Source organism: Olea europaea, chromosome 2, assembly GCF_002742605.1.
Source record: "Olea europaea var. sylvestris chromosome 2, O_europaea_v1, whole genome shotgun sequence".
NCBI classification, from domain to species: domain Eukaryota; kingdom Viridiplantae; phylum Streptophyta; class Magnoliopsida; order Lamiales; family Oleaceae; genus Olea; species Olea europaea.
The window spans coordinates 24644735-24669837 of NC_036238.1; the positions used below are offsets into that span (position 1 = coordinate 24644735).

The 25103-nt window shown below is 33.9% G+C and overlaps 3 protein-coding genes across 3 annotated transcripts; 1 reads left to right on the forward strand and 2 right to left on the reverse strand.

Annotated features, from left to right (window-relative positions):
- Positions 1-2543: 2543 nt before the first annotated feature.
- Positions 2544-3161, forward strand: LOC111374242. The gene has a single exon (XM_022996896.1). The coding sequence runs from the start codon at positions 2544-2546 to the stop codon at positions 3159-3161; it is 618 nt and encodes a 205-aa protein (XP_022852664.1).
- Positions 3162-6081: 2920 nt separating this feature from the next.
- On the reverse strand, positions 6082-10355 carry LOC111367732 (protein PLASTID MOVEMENT IMPAIRED 1-RELATED 1-like). Its single transcript, XM_022988765.1, has 3 exons — positions 10232-10355; positions 7548-9828; positions 6082-7445 (listed from the first exon to the last, which is right to left on the reverse strand). Exons 2-3 carry the CDS (start codon positions 9812-9814, stop codon positions 6281-6283), a joined length of 3432 nt encoding a protein of 1143 aa, XP_022844533.1. The 5' UTR covers positions 9815-9828; positions 10232-10355; the 3' UTR covers positions 6082-6280.
- A 3562-nt stretch (positions 10356-13917) lies between these two features.
- LOC111374251 lies at positions 13918-14856 on the reverse strand. Its single transcript, XM_022996906.1, has 3 exons — positions 14315-14856; positions 14156-14270; positions 13918-14106 (listed from the first exon to the last, which is right to left on the reverse strand). The coding sequence occupies exons 1-3, from the start codon at positions 14854-14856 to the stop codon at positions 13918-13920; spliced, it is 846 nt and encodes a 281-aa protein (XP_022852674.1).
- Positions 14857-25103: the final 10247 nt, after the last annotated feature.

Consider the following 25103-nt stretch of genomic DNA (forward strand, 5'->3'; position numbering starts at 1 on the left):
CCTTCATCTTGCATGTCTATGACATTTTCAATTTTTGCAGACGTTCACCTTGACAGCTTGATATGATTTGGGATGCACCGCCAATTATCGAAGATGTGATGATTAATTGGAAGAAACCAAAGCCATGTTCAAGACCTCAAGGAGCTAATGAAAGTCACATAGTTGCTTGGTCGAGCCATGGAGATCAAAAGATTGAAGAGAACATGCCAAAGTCCGAGTGTAAGGTGGGAAGATCGATGGTCGAAACATTTGGAGGCAACACGAGTCAAAAGCTCAAGAAGGAGTCCAATTGGGAGCTATACGACCGCATGGCGTTGTAGCTCATGCCTTTGCACAAGTAGGAGGGAGGAATTGTCAAGCTATAAATAGGAGTTATTTTCATTGTATTGAGGACTTTGGTGTATTGAAAATTAAGAGGCAAGTTTTGTTTTCTACTTGTTCTTCACGAACAATCTATCGAACTTATCGGGTTAATTCTCGTGGCGTTCAACCAACCAAAATGAGATTCGTAAATTGAGCAATCACAGGGTCAAGGTATTCTTGTAATTGTCTTGGTTTCAGATTCAATAGTTTATTGAATTGAACTTTTTTTCGGATTTTCATTTATTTAATTGTGTAATCAAAAGGTCAATATATCTGTACGATTGTATTGGTTGTTTGATTCATTATTTTTGGGTCAAATTCCACAAACCTATTTGTTTGGAACTTTCTTGGGTCCGATTCAATTTCATTGCGGGTTCTGTAGTAATCTAGCTACGCAGGTTCCCATCATTTGGTATCAAAGCTTGGGCTCCAACAAATTAGGGTTGTATCCTTTTTAATTTTGCTTGAGTCTTTGTGTTTAATTTTCCACGTTCTTCATTGTTGAATTTTAGAGTATAAAAAAATATTTTTTTTTATGTTCACGGTACTATTAAAAAAAATCCCCAAAATTTTTTGGCATTCGTTGAGTCCAATTCAAAATTTTGTTTTGAGTTTTTAAGGTCAAGGAATCTCACTTGATTTGAATTCTGCGAGAATAACTTCTGGTTGAGTTTTGATTGTTCTTGAAGGCTTTGGAGAAAGCTTGAGTGGTAAAAGGCTGAGTAGTAAATTCAATTGAGGGTGAAAGCCAAAATTGAGTGAATTCCCAAGTGAAAAATTATGTGAGGCAGAAAAATTGTGAGAATGTCAAAATGGGAAGGATCCACTTTGCGGAGGATGGAAAATCAAAATAACATGGTGGACGATATGATGCAGCAGTTTGAGCACATGATAATCAATGTGGAGAATAGGTTGGACAGGATAGACACGACAGTTACAAGCCTTAGTCGGTGTCGATGGGTAGACATACCACATGCTAGGAGGTCGGCTAGACGAGAGCCTAGAGTGGAGGTGCAAAATTAACATGGATATGGTAATGAGTGGGACGAGGATAAATTTGAAGAAGTTGAGATGGGAAGATTGAGAAATAGAGGTGGTAGATTTGAAAGAAGGGGTAGAAATAGTGTTGGAGATGACGGTGATGGAGGTATGGACGGCATGAAAATGTACATTCTGACTTTTAGGGGTAGGAGTGATCCGGAGGCGTTCCTAGAGTGGGAGAAGAAAGTGGAGCTGATATTTGAGTGCCACAACTATTTGGAGGATAAGAAAGTAAAGTTTATAGTCTTGGAGTTCACTGATTACGCCATCATTTAGTGGGATCAGGTGGTCACTTCACGGCGAAGGAATGGGGAGAGACCGATAAGCACATGAGATGAGTTGAAGGCTATTATGAGGAAAAGATTCCTACCAGGACACTGTTATAGGGAGTTATATCAAAGATTGCAGGGTTTATGCCAGGGATCAAGGAGTGTGGAGGATTACTGCAAAGAAATGGAAATTTTAATGATTTGAGTGAATATGGAAGAGGACCGGGAAGCCACCATGACACAGTTCTTGAATGGGTTGAATCGGGATATTGCCAATGTAGTGGAGCTGTAGCATTATGTGGAGTTAAAGGAAATGTTACATGTGGCAATGAAGGTTGAAACGAAAGGAGGCAGCTATAAATCAAACAGGGTCCAATTTACCTTAGAGGTTTAGATGGAATGAAGAAAAGGTTGATGGGGCTGTTGTAAACAATAAAATTGAACCACTTAGGGGAAAGGATGACATTGCTAGCAAGGCTGCACCGAAGGCGGAACCATAGCAATCCAGGAGTCGGGACATCAAATGCTTCAAGTTCTTGGGAATGGGACACATTACTTCTCAATATCCAAACAAACGAGCCATGATCTTGAAGGACAGTTGGAAAAGTGGTAAGTGACAGTAACGAAGATGGAATGCCCGAGTTAAAAGATGTTAGTGATGGTGACGGGGTAGAGCATTCGGTTGAAGAGGAAGCGCTTGTTTTGATGTGTCCTCTCAACACGCAAATCAAGGTTGATGGAGAGGAGTAGTGGAAGAATATCTTCCCTACATGGTGCCACGTCAATAATAAGGTATGCAACTTGATTGTTAATGGAGCTAGTTACACTAATATAGCTAGCACCACACTTGTTAAGAAATTGGGATTGGAGATGACAAAGAACCCTAAACCATATAAATTGAAGTGGTTAGATGAACCAGGAGAGGTTAATGTTAATAGGAGGGTGTTGGTTAATTTGTCAATTGGGAGATATAACGATAAAGTGGTTTATGATGTAGTGCCAATGCATGCGGGTCACATATTGTTAGGTAGGTCGTGGCAATTTGATCAGAAGGTGAAACATGACGGGTTTAGGAATAGGTTCAGCTTTGTCAAGGATGGAATACCTATTACACTTGTGCCTTTGACACCTCAACAAGCGCGTGAAGATCAAATCAGGTTGAGGAGTAGTGATGAGAGAAAAACAAAAGAGAGACAAAAGGAGAGCTTGAGAGAAAATGGAGAGGGGCTAAGAGTGAAAAAAACGATTAGAGACACAGAAAAAAAAGAAAGGGAGTCTGATGGGGGAAGAGAAAAATATAAGGCAAGTAGCTATGCGATCAAAGGTGAGGTTGAGAGTGAGAGCGAGTTAGTAAGAGCTAACAAACCCCTCCCTAGTTTGTACAATTCTTTGTGGCAGGATTATGAAACTTTATTGCATGAGGACTTTGATAAAGGAGTATCACTATTTGAGTATCTAGTTGATCCAATTGCAATGGAGCAATTGTAAAGCATCGAATAACAAACAATCCACCATGACATTGTGGGAGATAGAAGTTACAGTCAAGAGTTGGGTAATGGACAAATAGATGGAAGGAGTACAATATTTGAATCAGGTACGGATTCGAGGACGAATACTTTCGAAGAGGAAGGGTATGATATGATTCAGGATGCGCCGCCAATTATCGAAGATGTGATGATTAATTGGAAGAAACCAAAGCCATGTTCAAGACCTTGAGGAGCTAATGAAAGTCACACAGTTGCTTGGTTGAGCCATGGAGATCAAAAGATTAAAGAAAACATGTCAAAGTCCAACTATAAAGTGGGAAGGTCGATGGCCGAAACATTTGGAGGCAACACGAGTCAAAAGGCCAAGAAGGAGTCCAATTGGGAGCTATACGACCGCATGGCGTTGTAGCTCATGCCTTTGCACAAGTAGGAGGGAGGAATTGTCAAGCACCTTTCTTGTGGTCTATGTGACCGAGTGGCAACACACTGTGCGGTCGCATAGACCGATTTCGGCACTAAATTTCCAGCTTTGGCGAGTTTTCTTTTTACACTATAATTCTATATTTTACTATCTCTAGGATATCTTTGGACGTGTTTTTACCTTTTTTAATTAGGTTTTAGGGTTTTGATATAAATAGGAGTTATTTTCATTATATTGAGGACTTTTGGCTTATTGAAAATTAAGAGGCAGGTTTTGCTTTCTACTTGTTCTTCATGAACAATATATTGAACTTATCGGGTTAATTCTCGTGGCATTCAACCAACCAAAGTGAGATTCGTAATTGGATAATCACAAGGTCAAGGTAAGCACCTAATTAATTATTTGTTCAACATTTGTCAATTAAGTAATTAGTATTTTTCATTCTTCTAATTCTCCTTTTATAGACCATTAAATTCCCGACCACAATGTCTAACGACATAAATCATTATTTTGATCTAATTAAAATAATGTAAATTAAAACACCATTTTAATTTATCATTAATTCACCTAGATTAATTAATTCACATTTTTCGTCCCAGATTCACATCTAGCAATTTGTTGGGGCAGCACATGTTACTGAAAATGTCACATGGTATTACAAAATCAAACTTTTTTATTTAGCATGAGATTATAATCCCTTCGTCAATATGATCCGATCATTTATGCGATATAAATCTCAATTATCAATCGTATCTTTCATTTCACTATTAAGTCAATGCAAGTCGAAAACAGTTTTCTACTTATAAGTACACCTTAGTCAAGAATTTCATTTATCAACTTAACTAAATGAAATATAGATTATACTCTCTTGCTATTTAAGAGTGGCAAATCCTCTAGTAGTCATTGACAACCCATATGGTTCTTGACATACCCGAACGATGTTGTATTAGCGACTCTTGGTAAAGCAACATCCAGTATCACCAACGTATAACTATTCTCATATACTGCATTATCATGGTATCAAGTCGAAGGACCAATTTCACTATCGAACGTTAAAGATTAACAACTGAAACTCAAATAGTTATCCATGTGAAATCTCTTCAGTAGGTCTCCAATGTTTAATTCTTTAACAAAACATCTACGTGTTTGTTTAGGTGTCACAAAACTTTAAAAAATGTCACACGTGATGATCTATCCATAATAATAATATCCATATCTCGTAATTACTTATGATCACGGATGATATAAGATTCAATCATATGTAATTTATAGCTCATACTCACATTTCCTTATAATTAACAAGTTATCAAAACTTGAATTTACGGATTCTAATATTTAATTTATTAGAATATTAATTCAAGTAAACAATAGATCTGTCATAAGTAAAATGCATCAATTATATATTTAAACTATTTATGTCCAAAATCAATTGAACCTAAAGCATAACACTTACTTAGGATTGTGCAATATTTAGCCATCGTGTTATTTGGATTTGACCAGCCTAGATCCCCAATCTCTCGCATTTTGGTGACAAGATGATTACTTAAAATTTTCTTTTGAATGTCTCATTTCTAGGGAAAAAAAATCGATTTATATAGATGCACATTGGTAAATCAAATGTTTTAGTGATTTCTATGGTTGGTTTTAAAGTATTGAATTGTAGGTAACAAAACTCGTCTTCAAATTAGTATCATAAAATTTTTTTTAGGACATTTAGACAAAGAGTCTTATTATGAAATATATTTGGAAGATTTCTATGCAAGAAATTTCTTTCTAAGAAACCTTGCTCATTATGAAATATGTGCACACATCTAATCTTTTTTCCACCGATAATTTGGTTAGCTTATTTTTTAGGCATTCAAGTAGCATCACAAAACACAGCGTCATATTTATGCAAAATTACTTTGATAAGTAGCTATGCTTTTTATAGCATTTAATTTTCATGTTTGTTATTAATTTTGTTGTTGGAAAATTATTTAATTTGCCATGTGAGCAAACATATGAATTAATTGTGTATAAAGGCTATTTTAATGTTAAGCATAAAATTAAAGTTATCTAATAAAGAATTAAGTTATTGGGCTTAGTGTAACTAAATAAAGTGTGGGACGGATTATATGTGTAGACATCGGACTCCTTTAGAATTGTATTTCATAATAGGCGAAATATAGATGGAAACTATATCAAATGTTATGGTCTCCATTTTACATGCAACTTCTCATTCTTTGTGTCATCCCATCAACACAAGAATTATAGAGAAAGCATATTAATTTTTTGGTGCTTTCTTATTATATCAGGAGCGGGTAAGGAATTCCTGATCATTTGTAATGACTCGATGAATTTAGTAGAATGCTTCTGGACATCCAGTTTTCGATTTCCTGTTAATATCATCATATGATCTTAGCTCAATTTCATAGCAGCATAAATTTTATCCCCATTGGCCTGATTGCACAAGGAAAAAATGTAGTAGACAGTATTCTATAAGTTTTTCTGCATCCACCCCTTCGAAATAAACAATCCTCTATAAATTTTACACAAGAAAAATATAGAAGTACATTCAAGTTAATGAAGAGAGCCTCCCGTGTTCGATTTACAGCCAATTTCAATATTTTGAACCTAGTTGTCACATTGTCCACCACAATATCCCATATAAGACAATCTAACTAATGCAAAATACAATCTAACAGACAAACAATGCGGCCCTAGCGCAATCTGATGGTTTCATTGGGGAAGATAACGTTCGGATTTCGAATATGAGGATTAAGGTCAGCGAGTTCTTTCCATTTAGCCCCAGTTCCATGAACACGAGACGAGATGCTCCATAAGGTTTCGCCAGGATTCACCGTAGTTGTCACTGTGGAAGAAGCAGCTGGTGCAGAAGATTTCACGACAGCCTTTGACTTCATCAAGGGATGCTTATTCTTCTTCCCCATTCCATTTGCGAGCAACCAGCGGGACCCAGACTGTTGATTAGACGAACCCCATAACTTCTTTTTCCCCGGCTCAGTCTTCAGACCTGCAACATGCACCTCAGTGACTTTGTATTGAGGAATAAGTTCTTCAAGGATTATGTCTTCTTTTGGCTCCTCAGATATGTCTTCCTTTTTAGCAGCCTTGGGCTCTCCTTCATCATCATCATCATTGCAGTTTCTTAATTTAGTAACCGTGTTGTAGAGTTTAGGTTTCGGTGCAACAAACACTCTCTCGACTTGAATAAGAGCTAGCATTGGGGTACCAACTGGCTCATAGTTCCTTAAAGGATCACGCAATTGTACCATTAGTGCGACAGTGAAATTGTTACCCAACAAACCACACTTTCTACTCTTTCCCCGTCTCTTCTCCCCCTTAGATCTGCCACGAAACAATTCTAAGGAGGTAGCATGATGGGCCGCCAGTATTTTAGAAGTTCGCTCACTGATGAGATCTTCATCGTCGATTTCACCAGAATCCAGCTTCATCCATTCATCAAGTGTTAGAGACAGACCCATCAATCCATCGATATCTTCACCATTGTCTTTAACGTCCAGAAGTTGCAGTCCACCAGTGCCATCGAGACCTATGGAGCCACTGACATTGACCGTCTTTCCCTTGAGGGCCGAAAATTCACCGATGTTTTGTGGGCTGATGTTTGAAGGTGCATCCTCGTCCGACATGCCAGATTGTATTCTCAAACCCTCAATTGAAAGGGCTTCAATTTTATCCATAGCTAGAGGAGCAAGATCTTCCAAGGAAACATATTCAGCATCACTGCCGAGTGAATTTGATTCGAACTTACTTGACCTGGCACCAGAGGTTGTTTCTTTTACTGTCTTTTGCTCACAAGACGCGTTTTGCATAATTTCATATTCATGCTGCAAGAAACCTTGCCTGCGACAGGGATAAAACGTGAATAAAACTATCAATCCCATAAATGTTAAAATGAAGATGAATAAAAACGTGGATGGGCAACAATGTTAAACAGTAACAAACCTCTCAGGTCCCTCAAGACTGGGTGCAGCTTCCCATGCCATTTGCTGCATTGTTTTCCCAGTTATATCTTCCAGGGGCATCAACCTATTTGCCTGCATTGAGAGCTTTTCAATGCCAACAGAGGCCAGACCCTGAAGTATGTCCATTATACTAGAACCCATCTCAGCAGGCACCACCACTGGACTTGATGCCTGCAAAATTAAGCTCCCGCAGTTTTTTGCATTCTTGAAAAGCACAGGACTCATTGAGCGCAAAAACCCTCCATTTTTTGTCTGTAAAAAAGGACCCAAACCTTCTGCAAGGGGAGGCAGTTGCTGAGGATTCTGGGGAAGTACATCAACTGGACTCCCAAATCCACCTGAGCTGCTAGGTGGAGAATGTTGAAAAGCCCTCTCATTTAAGCCCCACTCACGCATTAAAGCTTCAGTCTCCAAGTCCTCCAACATTGAGGCCTTTATTTTAGTCCTCAGTGCCTCAGTTTCTATATTAGGCCTCTCCTTATAGTCCTGTGCCATTACCAAGTTATCAAAGTTGTCAGAGATGGTTCCCCACCCAGAAGCTGTTGGAGCATCAGTAACAAATTCTACAGCATTGTTTTCTACATCAAAGTCCAAAAAGGAACTGCTGGCAAGACAATCCTTCTCAAATTGCCTCAATAGGCGTTCTCTAGGGGACTCAGTCTCACTTTCTGAACTCAAGCCAAATGGACTGTGATCTATCCCCAGCATGTCCAAGAATTCATTAGCAACAGATTCAGTAATATCATCCAAGCTCAGGGATCTCCCCTTACTAAGATTCCTGTATCTTGACTTGGTCTCTGAATAAGATTCTTTGTCAGAAATATCACATTCATCTTCTTGTGATTCTAATCCTTCTTTCATCAAATCTGAGGTGCAAGTCAATGCCAACTCCAGTTCTTTCATTAGTGATTCTTTAGTGCGCTCTCTCTCTTTAAAATTGCAATCACTTACCGATGGTTCATCTTTTTGACATTTAATTTCCTCAACCGATGAATCAACGGGTAGTTCTTTGTCACTGTTGGTTTCTAGACTTTTTCCTACAGAATCTTGAACAGCCTTCAACCTAACATCTTCCAATTCTTCTTTTTCATTTTTCAACCCTTCTATCCCTTGCTCTATGACAGAATATTCACCAATTTCGCATTCAGTTTCAGGACTACGTTTTTCCGCATTAGTTGGTTTAGATAAATCTAATTTAGGAGGTTCAGCAGGTTCAGAAAAAGGAAGAGTCTCTGGTTTATTATTAACTGAAGCCTTTGACATCTCTTCATCAAGTTTCTGATATAGTATATTCACCGAATCAGACAGTTCTGACCTTGATATGGGCAACACCTCATGAAGATCCTTTATATCTTCAGCAGACAGATTTGAGGTAGAAGACCTTGCAGGATGGCATCCTCTTTGCTGATTACTTAGTTCATTCAACAGATCAAATTGTCCGAGGAGTTTCGTTGCGCTTGACCTATTCCGAAGCAAGACCCTAGGGGCGGAAACATAGTTGTTGCTAGTAGACTCAGTGGTGTTGTTCCCAATTACCGCATAACCAAAACTAACATTCATAGTCCCACCTCTAGCTTTACCTGACAAACGGAAACTAGTTGTCCATTTCCCTGAGCTCTTCTCCTCCTCCAGTTCCTCTAACGTTAGAGGAAGCAACCTTGTTAAATCAACCCGATGCTTACCTAAGTCAAGCTCAGGAGCATTATATACTGAGGCATATAATAAGAAATGCTTTGCCTCATACTTTGCCGAATGCTGTGGACCACTCCTACTACCATAAACAGAGCATGAATGAGACAATTGTTCCTCGAACTCAGCTGTTCCTCCACGAACCCTAACTGGGCGTGTCACTAACCCACCATCCCGCCTTTTCCAATGCACAATAAGACTAACTTCATCAAAAAATGACGGCAACCCTTCTATGGAATGGACTTGGACGGAAAAACGACAATTAAACTTGCGGTTTCTGACATGGGTCAAGGCCTTTATACCCTTCCAACTCCAGATGGATTTCTTGTCCTTATCAAATGAATCTTTAGAGTTTTTGCTAGCATCTTTCAGCTTTGTTTTTGGTTCGGGCAAATGTGATTTTCCCACAGATTTCGATCTACTACTAACAGTAGAAATTGTGGCCCTCGGCTGTGCTTTATCTGAATGTAGGGCTTTACTTATGGTTTCAAGGTCATTCAAAAACTTCAAAGTTCCTGCATTCTCACCAGTTTTCTTCCTATTATCTGATTTTGACATTATCTCCACAGAAGCTACAAAATTACACACAAAACCTTTCCAAAATTAAACACTGTCCAAAATCATATCTAGCTTAGCTAACAAAAGCCATCTCCAAAATCCAAAGATATTCATTAACCCCCAAATTTATCATCGAAAGTAAATTATTTTATACAGTTATTAGCAAAAGCGAAAGCAAGAATATTACATAAACATTAAAGGAGGTTTAGCTCTATATATTTATGTGGCAACTCAAAATGAAAGCAAAAAACAAGATTAATTCAAAGGTTTTGCAGTCCCTGCATCAACAAATGAATTAAATAGGGTATGGATTAATTGTAACTATTTTTATTCATAAATCGACCAGATATTAATTCGAAAATTCTAAGAACAGAAAATTGACGGACAAGAAGAAATAAGAGAGAATCACGATCTTACAAGTAGAGTAAACGAGAACTCTGCCGATGCTTCCGTGCTTTGATCTCTCTCTCTCCCTCGCTTGGTTTGACCATTATTCATTTAAAGCTAAAGACGCACACACGAAACATGCAGAGTAATCTTTCACTCGCGCCCCTGTAATTTATAAGATTTTCACTTTATGCCCATTGTATTATATTCTTGATCCATAGCACTTCAAATAAATATGCGTTAAAGCTATTTTCGCTATACATTTAAATCTTGTTTTCTTAATATATTATTTTCGTCCATATCGATATTTATTTGACATGACTTAGCCCTTGTTTGACAACCATCTTAACGATTTATTTTTATTACTATTTTTTTTTTTGGAAAAATAAGTTTTGAAATAACGATTTTGGAGAAATTTTATTTAAAAAGTAAAAGAAAATTTGACTTATATGTAAAATATTTTATTGTGTGAATTTGTAATTGAAAATAAATTTAAAAAAGAAAAATTTTGTTTTAATGATAGACAAATAGGGGCTTAATCTTCTTTTTGTTGTTTTTCCCCCCAATTTGAATATATAAAGTGTTCTTTAACTCGTAAAAAAGTTAGGGGATCAAAATACAAAATAAAAGAAATACTGGGGAAATAGAAAAAATATGACAAAATATGTGACTACAAATGAATTAAACAAGAATATGTAACTTGTCTTATATTTTTCTAATAATTAATTAGTTTGAGAATTCAAGATGTGATAGCTGTCCACTTAGAGCACGCATGACGCATGTTAATTAATTAATTATTTGGTTTTCACTTTTAACAAGTAATAATTATAATTATACATATGGTGATATAATTTCTTGTGGCATCTCTTTGACAAAAGAAAGCCAAAAATTCAATTTTTGAGATTTCAAAATTAATTATCTCAAACCTTGATAATATTATTTGATTTTTTTGTAAAATAAATTAAATTGTACCAAACAATTTTGAGAGAGAAAAAGAATTGAAATTCTATGCATTGTACTACCCACAATAGTAATATCGAGTTTATTTTTAAAAGAAAACCAAATACTCGTTCTATACATTTTCTAGTTACATTGGCTTTCACATTTTTACTTTATAAAATAAATTGTGCTTTTATAATCACTATTGGCTCGTTTGGTATATCATATTGAATTGATTACGGTGAACACGGCATCTGATCACCTTTTTTCTTGTACGATATTAATTCAACATATTAAACATTTGTAAAATTTCAAAATTTATGTACTCAAATTGCACAACTATGGTCCCTATTGGCATGTATTTGACAAATCACTTCAAAATTTATTCAACCCTCTTTGAGCCACATTTTTTGAATATATTCTATAAATATTAATTTTTTTAGGTAGTGTGTTATTGAAAAGTAGGGAAAAAATTTAAATTGATGTATAAAATTATTTAATTTGGTTCAATATTATATCATTCAATATATTAAACATTTTTTTATTATTTTTTAAAAGGTTTACAAGCAATTTTATATTTCTAATGAATTTTGGTTGGATGTTAAATGAAATTCCATTAACATGCTTGATAAGAGATTTATCTGTCTATTTTCGTGGCTTATGTGAATAATTTCAAAAAGTTATCGATGTGAATTAAAAATAAAAAATAAAAAATAAATTGTAGCCTGCATTATTGATCCACATTTAGGCATTATGGGCTTGAAAATGGCCCACTAGCCATCCCCAATATGCAAATTGTGCACCAAGCAACACTAATTTGCTTCCAAAGGATTGAAAAGCATATTTCATCAGAGTGATTATATATTTATATTCTCATTATATATTTTTATAAATGTACTATATTTTAATTATATTAAATTTCATTAACCTTTATTCATTATCACTTATATTTTAACTTTTTCTTCATCACATTCTTATTTTTAACATTTCATTAAACTAAAAATTTTGTCCTTAATCATAATTTGTAACCAAAAATATTGTTAAAGTGCTTTAAAATGGGGTTAAATATTTAATCGCTTTTTTGCATTATTAATTATTTTGCTTTGTAAAAATACAATGAGCAAATGAATCTTTTGACTCTACTTAAAGAAAATTTTGAAGAGAAATCATAATCATAATCATTTATGTTAATATAAGAATAAGAATGCAATAAAAAAAAAATTTGAACATAAATGTGATAATGTGTAAAGATTATTAACCTTTCATGCAATTAAAATGTAACCAGGTTCTTCAAAACTGTGGTGTATTTATATTTAGCCTTCTAAGACAACATATCCTCCTCTATACCAATTTAAAAGGTTGTTTCTTAAGAAACATCTAGGAGTGGATATTTTTTCCCGGATTTGGTGAAACTGGACTGGAATCGTTTAGAATCGGCTGGTTCAATTCTAAATTTTCTAAACAACGATTTGATTTTGGGACAAATTATTAAGAACCAATTAGTTCCTGTTCGGTTCCCGGTTCTAGTATGAAAACCGTCGGGAACCAACGATTCTCGTATAATTTTTTCTTTTTTCTTTTTTTTTTGGTAAAATATATTATTCAGTTTCCAATCACTTCTATAAAAAATAATCAGGTTCCTTCTTCATTTTGGACTCTAGCACTTTCCTTCGATTGGATTCTTTCATTCTCTCTTTTTTATAATTCTTTGATTAATTAATTCTCAAACCAAAATAGAATATTGGGTAAATTTATACCTAAATAGATTTATTTACAATATATAATTTCATTTCTAAGATGCAAAATTTCTATTTTGTTTTCACTTTGATTACATAGTTGTTGATTAGATCGAAACTTTTCATTTAGATATCTACAAATTGTAACCAACATAATTAGAAGTTGCAATAAATTTTATAAGGGTGTCCAATTTAATGTAAGATTTTGATTTTGATGGAAGTCAGTTTACTCATTGGAGTACTATGCGATTTATATGATAGTAATTTATATTATTTGGATATTGTTTTTAAATTTGTATATTTAATTTTCTTTTAATCTTTGAATAATATGATTGGTTCTTCTATATTTTGTTAAATTTTTTATTAGTGAACATTTCGCCCTTGTTTAAGCCTCATTCTTTTGATAAGAATGAATTTTTGAATAGTATATTGATAAAAAATGTGTGGTTAAAAAATTTTAAAAAATTTGAATTTGCGTATAATATTATTTTATTGAAAATGTGTACTTGAAATGATGTCAAAATACTGTTTAAGAATGTATTTTTTAAAAGAATAAAAATCAAACAAGAGCTTTATTTTGACATTTTCAATGTAAAGAATCGAATCGGACCGGACCGAACCAAACCTGTATCGATTGGTTCCGGTTCCATTTCTAAAATTTCCATTGGTATTCGATTCGGTTCTCTTTGAAACCAGACCGACGCCCACTCCTAAAAACATCTTAGTTTGATTACTACTAAGACCAAATAATACTTAACACACCCCCATTTCTCTAGCATAAAAGCATAAAACATTTTTTTTTTTGAAGTAATAACTTGATCGCCCAATTAAGACGAACTAATATTTAATGCCAGTTACTGCCCAGCGTAAAAACATAAATAGATCGAATTATCTTAATTCGACATGAAAATCCAATACCAAGGGATAAAGCATGGGACCAGGGGCGGATCCAGAAAATTATGTTGAGGGGGGCTAAAATTTAAAATATATACGCAAAATTTTTTATAAAGTATACAACATAAAATTTCATTACGACATTACCTATTGAAGTTGTGCCCGTCGAGCTTTAACTGCATAAAACTTGTCGATAATAGAATCTACATCTATTTTCTCAACAAATTCTCGTTCAATGTAGAGCGTCATACAATCAGCAAGAAACTCATCCTCCATTCTATTACGAATTGCTGTATTCACATGTTTCATTGCTGAAAAAGGCTTGCTCAGTAGTCGCTGTAGATACAGGTAGTGTTAGGACAAGACGAATCAATTTAGTGAGAACAATGTAATTCTCCGACCTTCTACTTGCAACTAGAAGCTTGCATAATTCAGAAAGTGAAGAAACTTGAAATCGAGGATCACGAATCACATCATACTCATAATGTTTCAACTCAAACCTCAAAGAATAAAGCTCTTGCTGTGAAAATCATAAGGATAGAACTTCTCTGCAAGTTTGCAAATATCATCCCCATTGAATGATTCAAAAGAATTTTGAGGATCCAAAGCAATAGTGAGAGAAAAGAGTTCTACCGTTAGTTCATTAAATCTTGTTTTTAACTCCATCAGTTGGAAATCTATGGCTTCATTAAAAACATTAAAGTGGTAATGACGCTCAAGCATAACTTCTTCACGAGGACGACCAATCTTATAAAACGAGTTTAGGTCGGGTATATCAACATCATTTCTTAAACAGAAAGTTTTCACCTCATTAAGAAATTCTTCCCAACCATCTTCTCTAAATTCTTGAAGGAGACCTTTTGTGGTGGAGACAAATCTGATAGCCGTCGCGATGTCTTGAGATCTTTTTTGAAGAGCTTGACAAAGTATGTCACTGAATCCCAAGATTTTATGCATTAAATGCAATGAGAATACAGATTCAAAGCTTTTAATGATTTCATAAACACCATAAGCCTCAGCACGAGATCTTCTATTTGGAGAATGAACTATAAGATACTCAAGTACCTTGCAAGTTGCAGCGTACATATCTATCAAACTCTTTACTGATTCATAATGTGAACTTCAACGAGTAGAGTCTGATTTTTGCAAATTACCAATTTGATTGATCTTGCTTCCAGATTATCGTTCTCCACTAGCCAACATATCTCCAAGCTCTCTTCTTTGAGCAATTTGTAATGCATTAATGCGCTTAGGAGAAGAAGTAATAATATTAACAACATTGTCCAAATGAAAAAAGAACTTCCAAATACAAATCACATCCTTAGCTGCAGAAACCAATGTTAGTTGTAATCGGTGGGCAATACAGTGGATATAGTAAGCATACGGACATTCTTTAAGAAATAACGCTTGAAGTCCGTTCCAAGTAACACGCATATTGCTAGCACCATCATAGCCTTGCCCTCTAATTTTTTTAACCTAAAGGTCATGACGAACAAGAACATCACATATCTCATTTTTTAGATTCGATGATGTAGTGTCACTCACGCTTTTGATCGCAACGAAACATTCTATTATAATACCATCATTGTTCACAAATCGCAAGATGGCCATTTGTTCTCTTTTAGATTCTTCTTGCGTTTCATCAACGAGAATACAAAAACAATTTTCTCCAAACTCCTCACGAATCATCTGTCGCACTCTATTAGCCATAATGTGCAAAATTTCTTTCTGAACATCTGAACTAGTGCACGTAGCATTTTGAGGAGCTTTATCCAATACAACTTCTCCAATTTCTATATTCATTTTTGCAAAAGCTTTCACCAATTCAATAAAATTTCCACGATTCAACGATGATGAAGATTCGTCATGACCTCTGAAAGCCCAACCTTGAAGTGCTAGCCACTTTACACTTAAAATTGTAGTCTCCAGATGTAGTCGATTTTTTAGAACTTCCTCTCTTGTTATAGCATTCATCCCTTTATCAATATGTCTCGATAGTCTCATTAAATCTTCAGCTCTTCTTACACACACATTATGAAATAATGAAAGTGTTGAACAAGCTCAATTTTGGGCAGAGGCAAATGTCATGCCCAATTTAAAAGGGGGCCTCAGATTTTTTATTTTTTATTTTTATTTTTTATTTTTTTGGGAATGGATTAAAAAACTAGATGTAAGGCCAATTTCTTTCTTCCCGTTTGGTCTATGTGCATGCGTGCGAGAGAGAATCTACAATTAATTTGTAGTTAATTTTAAGTTAAATCCAATAGAAAATCCTATCAATTCTTTCTCGATTTGTGAGTGATATTTTCCAGAAATAGGCTTGCTAAACTAGATGTAAGGCCAATTTCTTTCTTCCCGTTTGGTCTATGTGCATGCGTGCGAGAGAGAATCTACAATTAATTTGTAGTTAATTTTAAGTTAAATCCAATAGAAAATCCTATCAATTCTTTCTCGATTTGTGAGTGATATTTTCCAGAAATAGGCTTGCTGCTTCAAGTTTATCCTCCTCTTAGGTTTGTAATTCTATTTTATTTTCTTATATGTGGTTTGAAATGATTCTTGTTTACTTTTATACTTATCATTCATAAAAAAAGATAGAAACCTTTCTTGAGACTATTTGGGTTGAAAAATTAACAAATCAACAAATCTTTTCCTTGAATTATTGGGTTCTCTTTAAAAAGAATTGTGCTAATAATCTTGTTGTTTTGCTTTCTCGGATATTTTAAGAAGAAAGAGTTAAATGTGTATGTTATTTTTGTCTTTTTTTTCCTAATTAATATATGATATTAAGTTATAATTATGATTGATATATGATTATAATGCAACTTTTGAAAATAAACATTATGTAGCTATGTAGATTGATAGATATTTTGCTATATTTGTGGGGTTTGTGTATTGTTGAAGTAGAAATTCTTAAGAACTTTTGGATGGCTACCACCTCCTACATTATGTTTGTATGGGGAATTGAATTTATCTGATGCTTCAAGTGAATCATAATTTTTCTTTGATTGTTAGATACCACTTATTTGATTGGGAATTAAGCCCCTGTTTGTTTCTCATTCTTTCCCCATTAAAATGAAAAATATGACCGTTATCCATCACATCAAACTACCAAATTTGAATTTCTATCTCTTGTGTGGAGCCCATAACGACTATATTTTTCATTTTCATTTTTACAAAAATGGGAAACAAACACCCCCTAAATGTTATTTCTCTAGTTTCTTTGTACTTTGGAGTTTAAATTCAGAATTTGAAATTAATATTGAAATCTTTTTGGCACGAAATGGTAGAACATTGGTTGTTTAGTATTTAATTGATCATTTGGGGCATTGTCAAATTTGTTATTTGATTATAATAAAAATATTGTGTATAATACATTTTGTTTGTTGTGTTTACTGTTAAGTTTTAAGTTAATAATTTAACAATTGATTTAATAAGACACTGATAAAATTTGCATGCATACTATAATTTTTGGGGCCTAATTTAGAAAGTTCGCCTCAGGCCCCAAAAATCACAGGACCGACACTGGTGTACCCATGTGAGTAAGAAATGCACATTTGTCTCCTTGGTTAACCCTCTTCCAATTGTTAAATCTATCTGTGACCAATGCCAAACTATTGGATAAATTAGCATCATTCGAGAACAAAAAACAGTAAAAACAATATGCTTTATCTGTTGAAGGCGAATACTCCAACCACCGAAACTGGTTGAACCATTTTTTTTTTTTTGAAATCGATGATTTTGATTTCCAAATATTGACTTCTGATAATTCAACAAAAATGGTTGATAAGGCTTTGCTCGTAGATAAGCCCGTCTAATCTCATCTTGTAAATTAATAGGATGTTCACTAATATGCTTCCTTTTTTCGGGGTCCCTTTCGATCAATATAGATGGTTGTAAACCAGGTCGTGGAGACAAATTAGGCTCAAATTGAGGAGATGAAATTGGAGGATGATGAACTGAAGTATCCTCTTCAACTATAACAGGTTCAGAATGTGCACTTGTGGTAGATTCACCAACCTTTTTAAAGAAGGAGAACAATGTTTTTCGCTTCTTAGTACCAGATGATTGACAATGTTCCATTTGTAACTATAGAGCTAGTAACTAAAATAAACGACTGAAGTCATATTCAATTATATTTTAAAAAATAAAACATGAAAATCGTAAAATCATACTAACAAAACTATTATTATAAACCTAATCAAAATTGATAACAGAAATAACCTAACCAGCTTACTCATTAGATATGAATCTCACAATTACAATTACACCCGAGATATTGGATTTCTAATAAAATATAATCTTGGCCCGCATAGTATTAGTATGCGATTTCACACTTTTATTTTGCCCTGTTCGGTGTTCCCACTAATTTATTACCCAAAATCCATTGTACTCTCTTCTCTTCTAGTCTTCTGTATCCATTTTCATTCAATCGACACTAATTTGGGGAAATCCGAAAATGTTCCTATTGTGACTTTTATTCAAACAGTTTCTTCACTTTCTTGTTTTTATTTTTCTGATAGAAATTCAATTTTATAATTTCCTACAAATTACAAAACAAAGCATTTTGATATTGTGCATAAAATGACAATACATCTATACCTCAAACTTATGGCGAAGAATCAGAGATAAAGTGATGAATCGTGATGAATAGGAAACAAAAATACCTCAAACATGCTTGCTGCTAATGACCGTTTTCTTTCTGGAATCTTGCTTGCAAAGGCTTCAGCTTCAATCAGGCTTCGGTGTTTCTAGAATCAATAGGAACATGAGAATGGAGATTTCAAATTTGAGATTCTAAAAGAGGCGGATCACATGTATGACTATTGGGTTACTGGGTTGAGTTTTGGACTTTTTAAGGGAATAGCATTATGGCAAACGGGTCTGATGTTTTAGAGTTAAATTGTGTGTGGGTTAATTTTAAAAATTGGACTAAAAATTCATCCATTTAAGTGGGCTAATTTTTTACTTTCGGCCGAGCTATAAATTTTTTCCCACAAAATTTACACATAAAAATGGTATCTGGGCCGAAGCTGAACTGGGCTGTAGCCCAATACAACTCCCTTTTAAATCCGCCCCTGCTTGAGACACGGGCTAACTAACAAGTTAGCATATTATACATTTAGGGATACTTGAAAAGGGTTGCAGAAGATTCTAAAACATTGTGCAATCTTGTGGAGAAAAGTAGGGAGGCATTAGAAAAGTTTTCTAGAACGGAAAATATGGAAAATATATCTAAAATGTTGTGAAGACAATATTGCTAGAACCTTGTAATTGTCTCATTAGAATTATCTACAGAGTTAATATTCATAGTAGGATAAGAAAGATCATCATAGTTCATTTAAAAAAAAAAGTGAAGATATAAAAGGCGGAATCAGCTCATTTGTAAACCAAATTGGCATAAACACCGAGAGCTCAAGGGTAAAAGACTTTCTTCGTAAATATATATTGAGGGAAAACTAATGCACACCAAACAATACAACTCAATAGATGATTTATTCAAGATTAGTTCGCTCACATACTATGCATTGTGCTAGCGATGAGTGTGAGAAATTGATGGTGTCCTCGTAGTTTGAATTATTTATATAAGAAGATATATAAGAAAATTATAATTTCCTACAAACTACAAAACAAAGCATTTTGATATTGTGCATAAAATGACAATACATCAATACCTCAAAATTATAGCGAAGAATAGGAGATAAAGTGATGAATCGTGATGATTAGGAAACAAAAATACCTCGAACGTGGTTGTCGCTAATGACCATTTTCTTTCTGGAATCTTGCTTGCAAAGGCTTCAGCTTCAATCAGGCTTCAGTGTTTCTAGAATCAACGGGAACATGAGAATGGAGATTTCAGATTTGAGATTCTAAAAGAGGCGGATTAGATGTATGACTATTGGGCTACTGGGTTGAGGTTTGGACTTTTTAAGGGAATGACATTATGGCAAACGGGTCTGATGTTTTAGAGTTAAATTGTGTGTGGGTTAATTTTAAAAACTGGACTAAAAATTCATCCATTTAAGTGGGCTAATTTTTTACTTTGGGCCGAGCTATAATTTTTTTTCCCACAAAATTTAAACATAAAAATGGTATCTGGGCCGGAACTGCACTGGGCTATAGCCCAATACAACTCCCTTTAAATCCGCCCCTGCCTAAGACACGGGCTAACTAACAAGCTAGCATATTATACATTTATGGATACTTGAAAAGGGTTGCAGGAGATTCTAGAACATTGCGCAATCTTGTGGAGAAAAGTAGGGAGGCATTAGAAAAGTTTTCTAGAACGGAAAATATGGAAAATATATCTAAAATGTTGTAAAGACAATATTGCTAAAACCTTGTAATTGTCTCATTAGAATTATCTACAGAGCTAATATTCATTGTAGGATAAGAAAGATCATCATAGTTCATTTAAAAAAAGTGAAGCTATAAAAGGCAGAAGCAACTCATTTGTAAACCAAATTGGCATAAAAATCGAGAGCTCAAGGGTAAAAGACTTTCTTCGTAAATATATATTGAGGGAAAACTAATGCACACCAAACAATACAACTCAATAGATGATTTATTCAAGATTAGTTCGCTCACATACTATGCATTGTGCTAGCAATGAGTTTGAGAAATTGATGGTGTCCTCGTAGTTTGAATTATTTATATAAGAAGATATATAAGAAAATTATCGCCGTATTTTCATAATTGAAAGCAAATTTGAAATTCATGTGCAGTTTTTGTATTCAAACCTTAATACATTTTCTACCACAATTCAAGTTATTTATAATGTAAAATTTTCATAGACTTGTTTGATCTTGCGAGCATTTTTACTTGATCTTGTATAAATCCATGGAAGCTAGAACAAACACAAAAAATAGATTTATTTGAAGATATGGATCAAAATATTCATATAGGTCGATGCATTATGTAATATCATGGAGAATCTACAGTTGGAGTCAGTGGCTGATCCGGCACCTAGTGAGCATCCATCATCGCGCGTGCTGGATCCGTCGAGAGCATTCTTTTTTTTTGGTTGATATATATAAACTTTTAGGTTATATTACTCGTAATTTCTCTTAATTCTACAATTTTTACCAAAATTAATACAATAGGGAGCCGCTGGAGAGGATTCGAACTTGTGAGCTCATGTTCTAATTATTGAAAGCCCGACTACTCTGGCGCCCATTAACTTTTAACACTAAATTTAACAAAATTATATATATTACATTTTACTGTGTTCAATGCAATTATAAAGATTCAAACTTGTGCTCTTCATTTAAATTATACAACACTTGACAACAATGTCATTTGGTGAGTACAATTTATTCTTATAGTAGAATTATATATGTTCAATATGAACAAAATAATTATTAAATTTAAATTTTAGACCTTGTTTTATTCCCATTTATTATCCCAACTGTTTGAAAGATTTCTTGAGAAAAGGTGGGAAATAGGATCCAGGTTGGTTTCCCAACCCAACGGCTCGATCAAGAGCTTTAGTTGACATTGCGCACAAAGCAAAAAAATCTAGGAAACAAGATCGAAAAAAGCTTGAATTTGGTTGGACCCCTATTTCCAACCATTACAGCTAGCGTCAACCAGCTTTGCGATACGGACGGACACGAAGAAGAACGCAGGTAGCAGAAACAAAATACATTTTTATATATCTTATTTTTAATCATACATTCTTTAATAAAATAATATTGCACATAAATTCAAAACTTTCTCTTATTTTTAACCACACGTTCTCCATCAAATCACTATTCTAAAATGCATTTTTTGCTTTAAAAAAGGATATCAATCGGGCTCTTAATATTTTATTGCGGCTGACGATTGACGGCTGTCCGTGCTGATTCAAAATCCTAGATCCGCCACTGGTTGGAGTAGTGGGTTACCTACCCTCACACTAAATTTTAAATCCAAAATTTTGCACAATAATTTTTAAGATTTCAAAAAATTTCTTACTAGTTTCAATTTTGCCTCACAGTTAATTTTTTTAAAAAATTTGCTCCCACAATTCTAAAATTCTAATTACACCCCTACATAATATCAAACATGGATGCTTAGTAAAGTTTTCGAGGTGCAAAAAAGAAGTTTAAGATGGAATTTAATTTCCATATGAATGAATAGTGTGTCAATGAAATTTTTATGAGTTTATTTTTTGTAATTATGTAGATTCGAAAAGGGAAAAAAATGGAAGAAGAAGAAGAAGAGAGTGCGTGTATTCCAATTTACCCTTAGTCATTTGATATTTTGATCTTTCTCTATTTACTATTATTAATTTAAAAATTTTCTATGAAAGTTTAGAAAAATGAACGAAAATAGTATATTCGCTTATTGGCACTATATCACAATCCGTTCATTTTCTGGCAAGCTTCTCATAAAAGGTGATGTGTAATATTTATCGATGACAAGAATCTTGTATCCTAAATAAAGGTCCTCAATAATTATCCAATTAATTCTTAAAATAAAAATAATTTGAAACTCCATTGTTCGTCAGAAAGTCCTATACGTCTTAACTTTATAAGGTTATATTTTGTTTTCTAACATAGGTTTATGCCTAGTAACTAAAGTATTGTGTAATTAGAAATTGGTCAGGTAACATGTGGAAAGGTTCAACACCAATTTATTTGTTAGTCAAGCATTATATCTTAAACCAAGAAAAAATTAACACATATAAATTCTTACCTATTAAGTAACATTTTTTCCCCACAAAACATTAGCATAGTCTTAGTGGATTTTGAAGCGCCATCAGGAAATGCCAATGAAGGTTTGAATTCCCCAATCATATATATAAAAACAAAGTCCACAAGTACAAAGGGAATGGGGCATAAACATAATATTTAAAAAGCAATGAGATGCAACATGTGAAGAGAAGTAAAAATAGGAAGTAAGTGAAAATCAAACTAATGCTTTTTAATGTTAGGCAAACCATGTCTATCAATTTGAACAAGAACACGAAGTCCACGTGGAAGATCAAGGGGACCATATTCCACGTAATAATGTAAAACCCATCCTAAATATGCATGGTTAAATAATAAATACAGAAACCATAATATAAGAAAATTTAAATTCAATTTTTTAAATCTCATTTTTCAACCACACATTTTTTCATAAAATAATTTTACACATAAATAAAAAAAACTTCTTATTTTTTAACCACATATTTTTTAACAAAATACTATTTCAAAATGTACTTTTAGCCCAAAAAATGAGCTCAAATAGATAAGAATATAAAAGATGGTTGTTCAAGACTTAGAAGTATCATTCAAAATAATGCCCATGCCCATCTGAAATGCTTGAAAAAAAAGAAAGATAGAATTTGCACATAATTATCTGAACAGGTGACATATGAGTTAATTCAAATCAAATAAATTTCAAAAACCATACATGCAAGCAACAAAATATATACCACAAACTGTGCTTTAATTGCATGCTTAATATGGCTTGAATTAATTTGATTTGAGTACATTTCAATTGGCAAATGACGGAGTTCTTTAAGGCGGGCAGTTCAGAGATCGCGGATTCGATTCATGGGGCTCTTGGAAGGTAGGATTTTTCCTGGAATGCAAGACACATGCAAGAGTTTGACTCGTTCGGCACTTTGGCAGTTCAGTTGGGAGGGCTCTTGAACCCTGACCAGTTTGGAACACAACCCGTGATTTACCTGGTTTGCGTGAAGAGGGGCTGGATTGTAGGCCCCAAAATTTGTCACTGTAAGATAGACACCTGGGTATAAAAAAAAAAAAAAAAAAAAAAAGATAAGATTTGTATATAATTATCTGAACAGGTGACATATGAGTTAATTCAAATCAAATAAACTTCAAAAACCATACACGCCAGCAACAAAATATATAGCACAAACTGTGCTTTAATTGCATGCTCAATATGGCTTGAATTGATTTGATTTGAGTTTAGACCGAACTAAATAAGGATCGAACGCTCGACCAATCCAGTTTACTGCTCTTGAACCACCTTCTAGAGAACACCAGTAGTCGATAGGGCATTAATGCCTTCATTGCAATAACATTAATTATCATTGATGATTTGGAAAGTGTGAGCTATGTATATTAATTGTGATTGGGATAATATTCTTAAATGCAAAATCCCCCCTTGAAAGGCGGAATATCAACCCTATCCCTCTCTAATTTATTCCTCCCATGCACCAGATTATTTATCTAGCAACGTGTAAGAAAGAAAATGTAATGTAAATGGAAAAACACATAAAATAATGGGTAATAGCACTACGGTTTCGAATTGTGACGATAGAGTTCTGAACATTTTATTTCGAGCATTTCGAGTCCTCGACCATTCGAAGGTCTGCGCCTGAAGTCTATTTATGATGAAAACCGTCAAATTAAACGTTGAAGGATGGTTGAAGGAAAATACTAGGGGGTTTCCCGTATGTATGTCAGAATTTACGGGATAATTATGAATATGTGTGAATTGAAAGAGTCTTAAATTGTTGAGAAGACTAGTCACGGCTTTTCAAATATAAATGGTGAATATCAAATAATCGTTTTGTTTTGGATGGGAATGATTATTAAAAAATGTATATTATGAAATGTTGTGACTGTTGGATATGGTACAATCTAGATCATTATATATGAATGGTGTCATCTAATAGTCCACGTTAATTTACTTTAAAAGATGCAGCCATTTCAAAAAAACATTTAAAAATCTATAAATAGGAACCTATAATTCCATATTTTTACACCAAATCAATTGAAGAAAATTTGATTCCTAAATTCTCTCATATCCTCAAAATATTTTGTTATTTTTATTTTATTGAAATTAGATTTCATTTGAATTATGTTCAAATATAAAATTTTCATCTGTTTAATTTTAGTTTTTGACTATTCCGTTCGTAAAAAATACTGTCAACACTTTGGTTCACCTACAAAATTAATGTTGTGCTATATTAATTTTGAAAGAAGCACTTTATTTTGGAAGATAGATGTCCCTCTATCATGATAACATCATTATAAGGGGCGAAATCTGTTTTATCACTCGATTTCATCTCCTAATTTCTAAATTTCAGTAAGTCGTATTTTGTGCATATTTTGATGCGCATATCTTGATTTCGAAAAGTTAAAACCCTATCCAATATTTACACCAAAATGTCACGATTTTTTAATCATATTTTTACTATTTAACGCGGTCAAAACTTACAGACTACTACGCTTGCGTTAAAGTTTAAGGATGCAGAGTGTTAGAAATCAGAGATTGGGGACCTTGTTGACATAAGCTTCAAAGGTTGAGGATCCCTTCTGCTATTTACTCTAAAGTAATTGAATAATAGGCCCAAAATTTTTGGGATCTGTCTGATTAATAGTAATTAG

Excerpts from the sequence above, each read along its gene's own strand:
- LOC111374242 (XM_022996896.1), top strand. The coding sequence starts at position 2,544 with ATGACAAAGAACCCTAAACCATATAAATTGAAGTGGTTAGATGAACCA.
- LOC111367732 (XM_022988765.1), bottom strand. The coding sequence starts at position 9,814 with ATGTCAAAATCAGATAATAGGAAGAAAACTGGTGAGAATGCAGGAACT. Across the intron at positions 7,446-7,547 it reads AGTCTTGAGGGACCTGAGAG|GCAAGGTTTCTTGCAGCATG; the intron begins GTTTGTTACTGT and ends TCCCTGTCGCAG.
- LOC111374251 (XM_022996906.1), bottom strand. The coding sequence starts at position 14,856 with ATGTACGCTGCAACTTGCAAGGTACTTGAGTATCTTATAGTTCATTCT. Across the intron at positions 14,271-14,314 it reads ATTTGCAAACTTGCAGAGAA|GTTTGAGTTGAAACATTATG; the intron begins GTTCTATCCTTA and ends TTATTCTTTGAG. Across the intron at positions 14,107-14,155 it reads GAAGGTCGGAGAATTACATT|CGACTACTGAGCAAGCCTTT; the intron begins GTTCTCACTAAA and ends CTGTATCTACAG.